Source organism: Odontesthes bonariensis, chromosome 2 (assembly GCF_027942865.1).
Source record: "Odontesthes bonariensis isolate fOdoBon6 chromosome 2, fOdoBon6.hap1, whole genome shotgun sequence".
Classification (NCBI taxonomy): Eukaryota; Metazoa; Chordata; class Actinopteri; order Atheriniformes; family Atherinopsidae; genus Odontesthes; species Odontesthes bonariensis.
The window spans coordinates 8,406,588-8,422,881 of NC_134507.1; the positions used below are offsets into that span (position 1 = coordinate 8,406,588).

A 16,294-nucleotide genomic window follows, 5' to 3' on the forward strand; every position below is an offset into this window, starting at 1 on the left:
CTTTAATCACAAACTTAGCCAAATTGTATAAATGATCTAATGGCTGTGTTTCCCACACAACATTTAATGATTTGAAGAGAAAATTCATTAATCAAAACTGGACAAGCTAAATCTACTCTTTCTGGAATATATATATATATATATTTTTTAGGTCTCAATTTGTTTGACATTTTAGTGATTATTTATGAAAATATGTACATTGGCCTTTCCATTCTAGCACCACTTTTACAGACCAGTTCCTGACAGATTTCTTCCAAATTCTGTTCTTTATAATTAACAGCTGAAAAGTAATTATAAGGTTAGAAATAACCTGTATATTCATCCATATTTGTGTGCTCATGTAAAGTATGATTACACACGTTAAACTTATGAGACCCATCCAGAGCAAGCTCATATTTGCATTTTTGCACCCCTAAACTAAACTAAAGAGTTTAATTAAAAAATTGAGGTGAAGAGATTTTACAACATTGTTTGATTTGACAGAATAGCAAATATGAGAGACAGGAGGTGGCTGCTTTGTTAAGAGTACGTCAAAAGTTTTTTGAAACACACATTGAGCAACAATATGTGTCAATCTATGTTCAGTATATATGAGTTAGCATATGAGAAGCTAAAGTCATCTTAATTTGACGTATTGTACTCCAGACTGCCGACCTGAATAAAAAGCAATGATGTTACATTAAAGGTTTACAAACTAAAAACAGAAAAGTCCTATTTGTGTCCTATTTGAGAAGTCGGGAGACCTCCCTCACTTACGGCATAGTACGTTATTTAAATCTGTAGCACTATTTCAACAGCATATTTTGTTTTGTGCCACAAGTATTGTAAAGCTGTATAATATAATATAAAATAATAGAGGTCCTATCTAATGAACACATATTAAAATGTGCTGTCGAGGCCTATAATATATCTAATTCTGTTATATGCAGTAACTCTCAGGAGTGAAATGGGTTCTTGCAGAATCACATACAGAAAACTGCGGGCATCGAAGATACATGGTTGCTCTTATTATACTAATTCGTCTGGGGAATTTCATAATGTGTAATATCATAAATGATTTAATATTGAGACATATGATTTTCTTCACATTTCTTATGGATAAACTATACAGGTGTCGGCAGCGATTGCCCTCTTTATATACCTTCTTTTCCAATTTTCAAGTCAGTTTAAATCAGTTCATTTATAAAACGCCAAATTATTACAAAATTCATCTCAAGGCACTTTAAGGAGAAGCTCAATACAAGTCCAATTTGAGACAGTCCAATTCAGTATAGTATACAGGAGACCAGAGCCTCAGGCACAAACTCTGAAATTGATACTTAAGTCACTTGTAGCCTAGAGAACCCTCGTGTATTTATACATGTGGAAAGTATACCACTGGTTTAACTCAATAAAAGTGTTGTGGTAGACCGTGTGAGCCGTGCTTTTCCATCGGTTTTTATCCTCACCAGTCCGTTTGATCCAGCATCTCTGTCCCTTGCCAGCACCACAGCCACTTTTTTCCCCTTGGGTGTGTTTTCTAGGATGCTCACAGAAGTATCAGATGTAATGTCAAACTCTGGACTGTTGTCATTCTCATCCAAAATAGTGATGGACACCTGTGAAGAAGTAAGATCATGTATAGACTTTACTACAGTTTAAAAGAATGATACTTACTGTTAACATGGTAACAAGTTGAGCCAACAAACCAAAAAAATACATGATATACACCTTGCATACCACAGATGAAAACACATTCAATGTCGTACTAATGCTGCAAGATCAAATGACAAGTCTTACCTTCTACAGTTCCAATGAAAGATGCAATTAATAAAAGAGGAATGCCATTAAGTTTCTACAACAGAATGGACACAACATATACAGTAATAAATTCAAAAACACAAAATTAATTTGAAGGTTAGGGCTTAAATAGCAAAATTTACAATGAAATGACATACCACAGTGGAGTCCTTTTTAGGTCCTCCATCATCAGCTACAACAGTCAGGGTGTAAAAATCCCCCTTCTCTCTGTCCAGCAGACCTGTTACTGTGATGCGGCCCTGAAACACCACGCACACATACCTTTATCCTCCATTCCTTACAACATGGAGTTTCACAGACAGAGACATAAACACAGAAAAATTAACAAGTTATCAAATCAACCAAAAAAAATAAAAAATCCCCATTTCTCATTTATAAAAGGACTCAAATGACTTCAAAGAATACAAACTCTTTGATCAGTTACAGTCATGCTGCAACAAGATTGCTGGCTCAAATCACAGAAGAAAAGCTATCATGGAATCACAGTGTGGTTAATGGGTGAGAGATGTCAGAGAGAAGGTGGGTATATTCTTTGAAGTACACGGAAAAGAACCATGAAAATTGTGCTTACATGATCAGTGACCTTTACTCCACTGATCCCTCACTCACCGTGACACTGTCTATTTTAAAGAGGGCCAGGGCTGCAGGTGATGTATCAGGGTCAAAGCGATAAGTCAACTGGTTCAGGTTGTCAGCAGACTGGGCCTGCACCTGAACCACCTCTGTCCCCGTGGCGATGTTCTCCCGAAGTGAGGCCTCGTAGCCAGCGGAGAAGAAGGCAACAGCCTCGTCCAGCTCATTGAGTAATGTGACATAGACGGTGCAGAAGCCTTGGTGAAAAGGCGGAGCCTGGTCAGTGGCTGAGACATTCATGAGGTAGGTGGTCTTGGTCTCGTAGTCCAAGTAGTCCACAGTGGTGACCAGACCAGTGCTTACGTCCACCTCAAACTTGCGGTCTGAGCCAGACACAAGGGCATAGGCAACGGCTCCACCATCACCTGAACACAATTACATGTAATCATTCAATTCAAAACTGTTGCAGAGGAACTATAGTGACAAGTTCTCAAACACGTACTCTAAATCTAACTCAGCTGTCAACACTAGTCAGGGGGTTATATTGTGTTCATTTCAGTTTCAGGTCTGCTCTGATGTTTTGGAAAATGCATAACCCAGCACCAGATGCGTCATAAAGTGTCTAAGCAACACTTTACAAATAGGAAGTGAGTAGAGGAAGTCTGAACTATGAAGGAGAAGTAGAAATTTAAATGGCAATCACAAAAAAGCCAATGTTTTTGACACACCAGAATGACATAATTTAGTAGAAAGAAAAAAAAGCACTATCATATTCACAATTTGAACAGCGCACTCTAGTGTCAGGGTTGATGATCTACATGCTGTTGTCTCCGCCAGCAGAGCAGACATGCAATGTCCAAAGCCACTCTTTATTTTCTCATGGAGTGTTCTCTGTTCTATAATCAGGGCAAAAGAACAAGAAGAAATTGAAGTTAAACTCTGCTGCTGTGTCTGATCGATCTGAGAGTGAACTCACCGGTGTCAGGGTCTGTGGCACGCACCACAATCACAGAGGTGCCGATGCCAGCAGTCTCTCTCAGGCCCAGACGGTTGTATTGTTGCTGGGTAAATACAGGCACCTCATCATTGGCATCATCAACATATATGATCACCTGAAGGAGAGGACATTTATGTTTTTCACATCAACTTTGAGAAAAATTTAGGAAAAGTGATTAGTACTTCTTCAACTCATCAAACAACGGGGGCACCTACATATGGTCCAAATCTGGATTTTAGTCCTGATTTCTAGGCTAAATGTCATATGAGATTCACAGGACAGACCATTTTCCTTATGAGTCATGATCTAGAGTTATAAAAAACTTTTTTATTCACACATAAGGTATGATTAATAAGGCTGGGATTAACATATACATCTTCCCTGTGTTTATTCCACTCCAGCTACTCGCTTCATTCTCACCCTCACAGCGCTCCTCATGCTGCCTTCGTCACTGTTGTAGGCCTCCACTTCCAACACATGGGAGCTGCTGGTTTCTCTGTCCAGAACCCTGAAGCCTCTTGTTAGAAGCCCGGTTTGTCTGTCTACGCTGAACAGATTGTTGCTGTTTCCTGTTTGCATGCATTTACAAACCCAAGCACACAACCAGAGACAACAAAACAAAGGGAATATGAGGCAGTCCAAAATACTTCCATAAAAATACGCATTTTGGCAAAAATGTTTAATTTAGTCACTGGGTTTAGATCATGTCACAATAAGTATGTGCCAAGCAGCTGATATATTTTCAGTTTCAGTTCCTGGCACTGTAAATAGACCTGTTAAAATAATCTGTCATTCCTGGAATTTTATCTTTTTGTAAAGATTCCTACCATATGTATTGAGTTCTTTTAGACAATATGCTTGATACAAAATGAAACATCCAACCAGTCTAATAAAAACTTCAGAGTTATATTCTTCTCTAAACTTCTGCTTGGCCATAGTTTTCTGGGAAAAAACCCTGGCGCACAGCAGCGCTTACCAGTAAGGATCCTGTACAAAACTCTGCCATTCTCTCCCTGGTCTGCATCTGTGGCTTGAACCTGCACAGAGAAACACAGGCAACAAATCTGTAGTTTCTTAAAATACCTACACAGTGAAATGCAAAGTAAAGGGGAAAAGCTATGAACAGGATATCCCATTATGAAAGCTTATGCTAAAATGATTCAACTTGGTGATCATTATGAAAGCCCTTGATGGTTGGAATTACTTTCTTTTTTGTTTTTAAACATATTGGTTTTTCATGTTAATATAACAACATCCAACAATTTAAACATCCAAAACATATGGCAGTAAAGAAAATATAATTAAATGATTAAAAAAGATACAATAAACCACAGTAATTAGTCATCAAATTACTGTGCAATGAATATGAAATAATAAAAATAAATAAGTAAATAAACACATATATAAATAAAAATAATAATAATAAATAAAAAAAAAGTATTCAATATGTAGGTTACAGCTTGCACTCCCAACAACAAATTAAATAATTTTCATTATCTCATTCTCCCTCCCTCAACAGTTCCAGAAATATCAGAAGCCCTGTTTGCAACAATATAGGTCAGTTTCTCAAGAGCCAAACTCGATGTTAAGTTATTTAACCAGTGGGTAAAAGAGTGGATTTACTTTTTAGTAAATATGATGTCCAGTGCTGTTCTTGTGTCTTTACTCTAGCATAATATACAATGCTTTTCATTTTGATTTTTACTGTTTGTATGGTTTTCTAAAAACAGAGGAACAAATCAGTATATTTTTTTTATGCACCCCACATTCACTGGTGCCAAGTGTCTTGTTGCCAAAACAACCCCATCATAGCTTGGCAGTGGGAACCTCTCTCTCCCTGTTACAGGCAGATAGCCAGAAGCACCCAAAAACCCCAGTCCCTGCACAGACAGCCCAGCTCTGCACCATAAACAGATTAATAGTGAGCATGCTGGGCTGCTGGTGAATGGTCCGTGTCATCAGAGTGACTTCTGAATCCAGAGAGGCGGCTCAACTGCTGGCACTGGATCACATCCCGCTCCTCAGTGGATGTGTCAAAGTCTTTGGAGGTGGCTACAAAGTGCATATTCAACAGCATACACACATACACGGATACACACATTCAAGGCATTACAACACATGTGGCTGTGCCCTCAGGTATGCACAACTACACACGCATGCCCTCCTAAAGTCTTGCCCTGTGTGTCCTGCTTTGCTCTCTCCCGCTCCCTCTGTGAGGAGGGGCCCAACTTCAGTCTCATTAGCTTTATAAAGAGATGTGGAGAGGAGAGGAGAAAGAGGACGACAGAGGAGGGGGAGAAGGGAGGAGAAAGACGCTGGGGGGTCAGATTGGTGGGTGATGAATAGGGCATTACACAGTGGAATGAACCACTTAGGTAATAAAAGGGGGTGTATAAAATGCAAGTTTATGTTCCTGAGACAGATGTAAGTGTGTTGTTGTGAAGTGTAAGCATGGAGATTTTTTGCAAAGTCTCAGTGTGGCTGAAAAAAAATGTATTTGTGGCCCTTGACTCTCTGCCAATGAGGTAGCAGTGAGATTTTAGAACTATTATGCAGTTACCCACATTTTACCCCCTTTTCTTTTCTGTCACCCCTCCTCCGTCCTACTGTTTCCCTCTCTGTTTCTGGGAAAGCAGCAGTTTAAGGCGGAAAAACAAGTGTGTGGATGAACGAAACAGGTCTGACCTCAGTTACAGGAACTAAGCAAGGCGCTGTTTTACGGAGTCTCCAGAGTGTGGGTGTGAGTATATTCTAGAAGGAGTTTATTTCATGTTACTAAAATTCATTGTAAAGCTTTCTAACAACCTTATTTGCTCGGCATGTGCTCGAACAGATCGACGTAAGGAGATGCAAAAAGGAAGAGTATGACGTACCCTAAAAATGATTTTAAAAAATCAAAAAGATATGACACGTAAAAAATATGTTAAGAAATTACTGAAGAACTTGCAAATATACAGCTGCTCAGAGTTAACAACTGTGAACAGGTACAGGCTAAGTGTGCTTATGAAGAAGTGAAGGAGTCTTATTGTCTTAAAACTAGCTGAGCAGCCAGATCTCAAAATAACAATGTGGGATGAAGAAGAGGAAGAGTACCTTAAAGCTGCAAAGTTTAAGAACAGCTTGCCTAATCACGAATATGTGCAAGCTACAGCACGAGTGGCTGAGAGAGAAAGTTTGAGTTTTGAATGGCCGTGTGTTAATGTGTGTGTGTGTGTGTGTGTGTGTGTGTGCGTGCCGTACATGCTCGGAGGAGCTGACTAATGAACTGATTCTCTAACAAGCCTTTCCACTGGCCTTTTCACAGCTTTCCTGGCATTTGGTCTTAAAAATAATTTCACGTCCCAATGTGTTTCCCTTAAACCGATAAGCCATGCTTTGTCTCCGCTGAATTAAGGACGATGACATTTACAAATGTTACCATGCTGAAGATGGGGGCGCGCAGAATGAGAGGGGGGATAATTGGAGACTGGGATAGAAGGGGTGGGCACTTTGCATTTTATAGGGGGCGTTTTAATAAACCCAATTTGTTTTACATTGAAGAAAGCCTGTCAAGCATTGACTGTTTTGTAGTCCTTGATTTAATAGCTACATAATTGTCGCAAATGCCAAACAGTCACCTCATCAGCACGTGCATGCAGGAGTTTCTATGCATATTTGCGCATGTGCGTTTATGTGTATTAATAATGTTAAAATTTTAGAACAAACCTCCAAATGAACCTTCTTAGCTTGGTTAGTGAGGGAAAAGCCTGCATCAAGAGAGCTACTGTTGCACTTTGATAAAGGCAGGCAGGCACACATACGCATACAATCTAAAACATTCTGATATACCTCCTAAGAAATCTTGCTTTCTCTAATCAGGGATGAGCCAACATGAACGCCACTGAACACGGCTCCAACGTCACCTCTCACACAGAAAACACGACTGTTCTCTGCCTGACTACCACCACCATCTCTCCCACCGCCCTACAGCCTCCATCCTATCCGTTGGACATCCACGACCCAGAATTCACCATCATGGTGGTGCTGGGCTTATCATTGCTGCTGGCAGGGCTGGCAGCCTTCCTGGCAGTGTGCCGGCGCTCCGAACAGGACGGGGACTTTGAGGCAAGCTGTGGCCCAGGAGAGAGTTTGACTCGTGGAAGAAACTTGTCCAGTGAGCCCCAGCTAAAGGTGTGGAAGAGGCTGGGCTCATACCGGCGCTCATACAACCTCTCCTTCAGACGACCGCCTCAACGCAGGCCGCAGCAGCATGACAGAACACATGCATCCCCGTCTCCTTCCTTACCGACGCCGCATCCAGAGGCCAGAGTGGAGCCACACCTCACTAAGCCCTGCCTATTTGACTATGTTACTGAAGTCTGATTTTAGGACAGGCTGAGGATTGACCGTCTGTTCCTCTGACGTGACACACTGTATCGCTCTCTACCCTTCATAGCTGTTGCAGCAAAAGAGTCTAATTCTGACTGTAAAGACTGTTTTTTTAGTATTTGTTTTCAAATTATTTGGAATTCAGAGTGATTGAGGTTTGCAACAAAATGCTTCAAAAGTACTTGAATAGATGGTCTTTGTCACAGCTCTGAGCTATATTCATGAGATAAAAATAATTGAATCCATCTGTAACTAAATCTGAGCACAGTAAAAAATTATTTAATATATAATTATTTTTATCAAGGCACTAGAACAAGTAATATTTGACTTTCATGTCTTGACGTAAGCCTCAAAGGGGCAGTTTCTAAGTTTAGTCTGTATGATAATTTGGAAGTTATTTTTTAAATTTTCACCTGTCATACTCAAAATCTGGCGACAACATCCTCCTTCAGCTTCGCACTGCTGATTGCTCTGTTGCAGTAAACCCCACCCACCTGGCGATTCAGATGCATTACGACAAACACCTGAAAATTCTGAGTTTGGTTTTGTGCAGGTCTAAAAAACATAATGGGTTCCAAATACAAGCAAGATATATGCAACCTGAGCCAAAAAAAACAGAGCACCCTGTAAATGATTCACTGAGTCTTAAAGAAATAAAATTGATTTGGAAAATGCTGTTCTGTTTCTACCTGAAGGATGCTCGTTCCACGGGGCACGGTTTCCAGAACGCTGGTCTCGTAGCTGTTTTGAAGGAAAATGGGCCTGTTGTCGTTAACATCTTGCACCTCAACAAATACAGTGGCAGTGCCTGTCCTTCGGCTGCCTGCTGGACCATTGTCTATGTAAAGAGAGAAAAACACATTCACAAACCTTTCGGCGGTTAATTCAGATTTTAAAGACGTCCTCAGAACAACTGAAACAGCAATTGTGTGTGAATGGTGGGTATACTACAGACTATGAACATAAATAATAGGCAGTTGTAACTCAGAAGCGAGAAAAAAACAAGCAAGGGGCATTATCCCCCCCAAAGCTACCCATATATCAAACCTGCAGCTGACCAATGCACACTTTGTGTACATGTCGGCCGCCTCAAGCGTGTATGCTTTTTTTTTTTTTCTTGTGCAAACATTAAAGGGTTCTTCTGATATAGTAATACTTGCATAAGAAGAAGAATGCACTGTAATCTATTGATAAGAATCCAGCAGAAAACAGTTTTTTCTAAAGAAGTAAGACTGGAACACTGTTGGCTCATTAAAAATGGGGTAATTTCCATTTTCTTGTAAATTCAGGCAATATGAGTTATATATTTTTTTCCCCCATGTTGGTGTCTGTGGCGGGGTGGTGTGGTGGTTAGCACCGTTGCTTCACAGCAATCCCAGCAATCCCAGCTGGGCTCCTTGTTTATGTGTGGGTTCTCTTGGGGTACACTGGCTAGGAGTGAGTGTGAGCATGGATTGTTTGTCTTGTTTGTCTCTGTGTGGCCCTGTGATGGGCTGGCGACCTGTCCAGGGTGTATCCCGCCTCTCGACTGGGTAAGGCTCCAGCCCCCCGCGACCCTGAGTTGGATTGAGTGGGCATAGAAAATGGATGGATGATGTCTGTGGGCCCCTCAGCATAAGATGTCCCAACTCAGTGGTTTCCAAAACAGGAAAACCTCAGAGTTTTTGTTCTTTTTTCCCAGACGGGAACAAAGGCAGTTGAGCAACAGTCTGAAATCACTGCGGCTCTGCAGGCAGCTTTTTTTTTTTAAATTTCTCAGATAGAAAACTATTATGAAAACTTCAAAACATGTTATTTAAAATCAAAGTACAGATGATAAAGTTTGTTATTTATAAAAGATGTAAAATTTAGGACACACCTATAGCCTCTATGACCAGAGTGTATGCTGCCTGGGTCTCTCTGTCTAGGCTGACTACTGTCTTGACAATGCCATCTCTGAAGCCCACGCTGAATTTACCATCTTGGTTACCATCTAAAAATACAAACCACAAAACATATTTGCAAATTAAATTACAGTATATGAAGAAAACACACCCATTAATCGACATACAATAAAGCAACATTATTACAAAAAACATGCAAGAGAAGCTCACCACATACACAAACTTACATAGATATGGATGGATGGAAGGTGCTGAAGTGGCACAACACAGTACAGTAGATCCAATAATTGTACAACACTGTAACCCAGCAACACTAAAACGCTTCCCACTGTGACCTCTGACCTGTGATGAAGTAGCTAAGTTCGGCGTTGAGACCGGCATCGTTGTCAGAGCAGCTGAGGCGCGCTACAATGTGGTCCCTAGGGACGCTCTCCTTCAGGGAAACATTGTACACACGGGGGTTGAAGGTGGGCGTCTCATCATTTACATCCAGAACTGACGCACATACACAAACACACAGACAGAAACACATGAGGACACATATAGATGCACATGAGGACAAAAAAGCAGCAGGGTGCTGTTGTAAGTAGAAAAACTTGTTACGTAGGGGTCTGGTATAACTTTTGCCTGTCTGACGTCTTTCTTGCTGAGGAGTAAAGTTTTAGTAATTCTTCTGTCTCATCTGTTCAATTTGGAAAATTCCCAAGGTACTCCTCTTCTATCATGTCCAAAGCATTTAGAATCATTTCTTTTTTTTTTGACATCCCACCAGCAGGTGGTAGCATTTTTCTTAGTTGTCAGTGGTTTACTGTCTGTCATAGTTAATTAGCTCTTCATTGAGAAATGATTCAGTCATACAGCTTAAAACTTTTACATTCACAGAGAGCCCAAGATAACAAAACCTAAGCTTCTCACCTGTGACAGTGAGGGTCGAAGTAGAGGTACGAGGGAACTTCCCCGCATCGTATGCAATAATCCTTAAATGGTACTGTCCGATCCGCTCACGATCCAGAACTGCTGTGGAGGTGAGAACGCCAGTGGAGGTGTTCAGGTAGAAGTCAAGGCGAGGCATGCCCATCTGTAATGCCATTGTAATCAGACCATTCTTATCCTCATCAGGGTCTTCCACCTGGACCTAAAAAAGGATGATGATGGGGAGTGAAACGGAGGAACAGCGAGACATTACAAAGAAAAGTTGCAGATGATGAAAACAAAAACATATGAAAAATCCCATAGCAATGATGGTGTAGCTTTTTGGCATACTTTTGGTCATATTTTGGAAACATCAAGTCAGACACTATCTTATAGTTACTATGTATATTTTCTTCTGTTTATTCAAAATGATCCATAATTAATCTGTGAATACATGATACTGTGGCTTTGCATCTCTTAAAAAAAAAAAAAAGTCTAAAAGAAATTAGGCATTCTTGCATGAATTGCCCTTACACATGAATATAAGTGTTATTTTTACCCTAAAAAACGAGGTACCAATGGACAGTCCCTCTGGTACTTCAGCAACAAATGGCAGGTTGAGGAAAGTCGGGTCGTTGTCATTGAGATCCAGCAAGTTCACAAATACCGTGGTGCTCGCTGATGCATGCAGTGGAGGTGTACCACCTACAGAGGGGGCCAGACAGACGTAAAAGCTAAGACACACATTTACTTGCACGCTAATACCGTATCTCATGGTCAAATAAGTCTATTCGTTAAAAAAGTCAGACAAGTTTGGTGATCAACATTTAACTTGAGGCAAAAAGCCTGGAGAAAGGAACTGAAAGCTTACTATGCAAAATAATGGCTCAGTTTAAGTTTGCTCTGAGGTGGTTCAGGTGTTTTTACAAAGCAGATAGGGAAAATACAAGTGCAAAGTGACATTAAACAACGTGCATACACACACACACATTACTCACGGTCAACAGCCGAGATGATAATAGTCCTCATAAGAACCGTATCTCTAGAGTTTGAGCTTTCCCTGTCCAGAGTGACCCCACTGGTGCGGATCTTTCCTGTTCTGCTGTCGATGGTGTAGAAAGGGTTTTCTGGATTGATACTGTATGCAACCGTCCCATTTCTGCCATTGTCAGGGTCCACTGCCAACACCTGGAATGGGATGGGAGAAAAAAACAACAAAAAAAAGACATTTTCACAACAGAAGCTTTACTGTGTGCTTTACTTATCAAGCAAAAAACTTAAGGCTTTGGGGACAGGAATGATTTATGACAGAAAATGGTAGAAGAGGGAGGAGAATGAGGCAGTGAAGCAGGAAAGGAATAGGAATTGCAGAACTTGTAACAGTATTGATAACATGAAAACCTCCTTCCCAGCCCTGAAACTTTCCCCATGCAAGCCCTTCCAACTGCTGTATTTCATCAGGCATCCAAAAGAAAAATGGTAACAGCTTCTTTTTGACACAAAGTGGCGATACTTGATGAATGCCTGAAGCCAGGGGCCCAGCTTAAACACTGGCTGATTTTTAAAGAGCTGATCAATTATTCAATGTGCTGGCAAAAAATGCTGGAAACTGGTTAATTGGTCATTAGAGGAACAAAGGATTTGTGGGTATTTAATTATTAAGAAGACGTGTTAGGCAGGCATCTTGAAGTCCCATTGATTTGCAACTGCACTGACAAGGTAGGTGATATAAGTTGTAGAGAAGTGTCTGGACAAGGTCCATTCAACTGATCAATTCTGGGCAGAGCATATTAAAAGATAGTGAGCATATATATTAGGCTTGGATATTGAACTGTGGTTCTGGTTTGGCTGGAGAGCTTCAGAAAAGAGAATGATGTTTGGAAAGGAGATGCTTAAGGGAGTTTCACTGTGTGTTTGTGTGTGGGAGCTGTGTGTAAGAGGCTGCAGCACTGATAGTAAGGCGCTGGGAGTTTTAAGTGGGTTGATTCTTGCACTGGGCATAGCAGCCAAATTCATTGGCTCACTGGACATCTCCAGGAGGACTCAGCAGGTGGCTTCTTGTCACTATGGAAACACTGGCTGCAGGAGGGCTGCACTGGGGCCAATTACAGAGCTGTAAGCCTGGGTGGTCAAATTCATTGAAAAATGGTCAGAGGGGCAACGGCGTCTGTCCGCTGAGCCCAAAGAGTCACATACAGTATGCATCGCATCGTTGGATGCTCCATGAACAAAGTCAGTTGAGGGATAGCTACAAAAGAGCATGAACAAGTGGTACATGTAGCAACATTTTAGCAGAGAAAGGCTTGTAGTTTTCACTTCTTTTGCCTCACTACTTCTCCATTTCACTCTGCAAGACAGGTTCTCACTTCCTTTTCTGCCTAGCAGCTGAATAATTTGCAATGCATATGACTTCAGGCTACATTCTAATTAGCAATCAGACTGCCTTAATTACACTCAGTGACGCCTCTTTAATTAATGGACTATCAGAGCTTAATTACCAAACAACACATTGCCAATGACACCAGCAGGACAATGAGGGAGATTTGGACTAATATCAGAGTTTACTTTGTGATGACCTGTGCAGTAATGAATTTTTATCCATTGATTATGAAGTGTGTAAGCAGACTCATGACTCAGAGTGAACTCTTTTAGTTACAGTATGGCATCAATCATATTAGACTGAACATAATTTTTGCATTAGAACTAAATTCAAACCTTAATCACTCTGCTTTGAAACAAAAATGTTTTTAATCAAAACTTTTGAGAAGTCAAATAAATCAAATTAACATTCTGGATCAGAGCAGAAAACCCTCCACTCCAAGAAACAAAAGTTTTTACACACACTTAGCTACAAAAAATGGAGACGTAATCTCCACAGGAGATAATGTAACACCGGCTACGACAATTCCAGTGTGCATATTTGTTTTCTACATCACTGATTGTCTTTATTATCATAAACCTATCAGTTAGATAATGTTCAACAGGTCAGACTAGCTGCACTCACAGAGATAACATCAGTGTTGATTGGACTCATCTCAACTACGTTGGCATTGTATGGCTCATCTTGCCACGCTGGGGCATTGTCATTGATGTCAAGTATGGTGATGTTCACCTAGGTGGGAGAGGAGAACACTTTATTGCAATGATACAGTATCAAGAACCCTTTTAATTCTAAGTATGTAATGAATGTCTTTTGGTTATCATAGTTTACCAATGAAAAAGTCTTGTTAACAGTACAAAATACAGTAAAGGTTCTAAATATATCTTAGATTGAGATGTTTGAATAGTTTTTGATCAATAAATGATGGAGCAGATACACTGACTCAGAAAAAAGGCCTCATTAAGATCAGATGTTCAGTCAAGGTGATGGCTGTGAAGTTGTTACCGTGGCGATGCCAGTCTTTTGCTGTGGGCCAACTCCTCCATCCACAGCTCGGACTATTAGGATGTACTCTGACTTCTGCTCTCGGTCCAGCAAGGCTGTGGAGGTGATCTCTCCTAAAACACACACAGCATCACTAAGTGAAAAAAAAGATCAACAAGCGAGATACCAACAAGTCTAAGAGTTATTTTCACTATGAGCTGACAGTTGACAAAAAATAAAAGAAAGAAAAAAAGTCAGATATATCTCAAATATTATCTTGATGTAAAAATTTCTTTAATCGCACACTTTTGCACATGTGCACATATATACCTGAGCGCGAGTTGAGACGGAACTGAGAAGCGCCCTCCAGGGAGTAGATGAGTGAGGCCTGGCCAAACTCCCGCGAGGCGTCCAAATCAGTGGCATTCACAAGCAGAACAGTTGCCCCTGTAATGGAGACGGGAGGCAAAAACGTAAATTACAACTCACTGAGCTATGGAGGGTAAACGTGAAGTCATGTAAAAAAGAGAAACCGTTTGTGATAATCAAGCTGCAGAGACAGACTGGAAAGGTTCCCAGAGCTAATTTTTTACCACCCTCATCTAGAGGAACACTGATGGCATAGCAGTGAGTGGGTTTATGAATAAGTGGATTATCAGCTTGTTTGGCACAGCCAATATCAGGCACAGAGCTGATCAATACCCAGGCTGGGTAGCGGATGATACAAGCCAGAGGCGGAGGGCTCGCCCTGAACTCCGTTTTACAGCACCAGCCTTAGGTCTCAAGCTCAGGGCCAAATACTTCAGACACATTCCCCTAAAGCTTAGCCTTCATCCAAGCTGCTCAGCTGAGTGCTCTTTTAAACATGGAGTGAAACAAACATGGCCGGCGTCTGCTGAAGCTCAGAGAGAGAATCGGGTGGTCAAATATCCCATTTCCCTCTAGCGACTGGAAAGTAATCTATTGTCTGGGAATAAAGAGCCTTCTGAATGTATGCAAGAGAATGAATATAACAGCTAGTGATTTGCCTTGAATAGTCAATATCCCACATTCTGACTGAGCATTTCAAAACATTATAGAAACAAAACAGAGCAGGTCAGAGGAAGGAAACAAAGTAAAACATCAGAAACATACCCACCAGGAAAGATAAACTGTTTGTTGAATATGCTAATATAAAGACATTTCATACAAGAGGTGGTTGTATCTGCTAAATATTGTGTCTGAGAGCTATATTAGCTGTGTAAACCCTAATTTGTATTCTAACAACTAAACTGTAACCCCAAAACTCACCGGCTATGATGTTCTCTGGGATTTTGACCGTGTAAGACTGACTGCTGAACTCGGGGGGATTGTCATTTTCATCCTGGTGGAGGTATAAACATAAACAGCAGTTCAAGTCAATGTGCTAAACAATGAGAAAATGCAAATATGCTTTAAAAGAAAAGCTAAAAAGTGGCTGAGACTGTCACTGCATATTACCACTAAGATTAACATAGACAATGAAGCACAAAATGCTTTTAATAGTAAAAAATGAAGTGCTTGTATGTAACTGATGATGCCTTTGCAGCTGGTTAAAATGAAACCTTCAGAAAACACTTTGTTTTGAGGCCTCAAACAGAAAAGTGAAGTCATGCTGGCTTCTGTTTTTGTCATCAGTCAGGTACAATGTTAAAACTATGAAAATATTCTATCAACTGCCCTGCAGTGAAGCTAAAAGAATGGCTGCAACTTTTGAAGCACTTTTAAAATGAGTGTTGGACTGGATGCAAAATAATGTACGATCTGACACAGAAAATAAATTGTTCGTAACATTATCTAATTCAAAGGGTAAACTGACAAGAATATATGACTATAACATGAAACGTATGATTTAAAATGGATTCAATGGATAAAATTTCTCACAACCTCCCACTCATGAATAATGCTGAATTTCACACCAACTCATGCAGTTGTATGGCTATTCACAGAGAAGCTCCCCACTGCGTGAGCTGCTGAGAAATGTTAACACTTAAACAACAGTCACTGATACCATTATCTATTTGGGCTCCGTGTTACACTGGTGCAAAGCATTGTGTGAGTGTGATGCTGCCAGCAACTGATAAACCCCTGTGGTGTGAGTCACAACACTGTAGGGGACAGAGAAAGATACAAAGACTGAGAATACTGAATGGTGCACATCTATCCCAGTTGGTTGTAGCATTGTTTTTACACAGTATTTATCCCTCATGCAGGATATGTGTTTATATTTTCATACAGTCCTTGCATTTCAAACAATATTCATCCATTCCTCTCTGCCTGTTATTCTTTCCTGAATAAAGAGTTCTATCTGTAATGGATGTCTGTCATAGGAAATGAGACTTAGGGAGCAAAGACTTAGAAGCATGGACTGCTCAAGTT

General features: G+C 40.5%; 1 protein-coding gene across 2 annotated transcripts in view; it reads right to left on the reverse strand.

The window, feature by feature from the left end:
• Positions 1-16,294, reverse strand: part of cdh23 (cadherin-related 23) — a 186,002-nt gene that overhangs the window by 32,568 nt on the left and 137,140 nt on the right. The window contains exons 18-34 of one of the 2 annotated variants that reach the window (XM_075475682.1): positions 15,188-15,260; positions 14,228-14,344; positions 13,919-14,031; positions 13,538-13,645; positions 11,532-11,721; positions 11,093-11,238; positions 10,537-10,756; positions 9,964-10,116; positions 9,597-9,710; positions 8,428-8,576; positions 4,347-4,407; positions 3,791-3,939; positions 3,350-3,485; positions 2,410-2,798; positions 1,938-2,039; positions 1,780-1,782; positions 1,449-1,598 (exon numbers count right to left, since the gene is read on the reverse strand). In XM_075475682.1, the coding sequence (XP_075331797.1) occupies positions 1,449-1,598; positions 1,780-1,782; positions 1,938-2,039; positions 2,410-2,798; positions 3,350-3,485; positions 3,791-3,939; positions 4,347-4,407; positions 8,428-8,576; positions 9,597-9,710; positions 9,964-10,116; positions 10,537-10,756; positions 11,093-11,238; positions 11,532-11,721; positions 13,538-13,645; positions 13,919-14,031; positions 14,228-14,344; positions 15,188-15,260 (2,373 nt within the window). Of the gene's footprint in view, positions 1-1,448; positions 1,599-1,779; positions 1,783-1,937; positions 2,040-2,409; positions 2,799-3,349; positions 3,486-3,790; positions 3,940-4,346; positions 4,408-8,427; positions 8,577-9,596; positions 9,711-9,963; positions 10,117-10,536; positions 10,757-11,092; positions 11,239-11,531; positions 11,722-13,537; positions 13,646-13,918; positions 14,032-14,227; positions 14,345-15,187; positions 15,261-16,294 lie in introns of those variants that run through there. The other variant, XM_075475674.1, reaches the window with a different exon arrangement.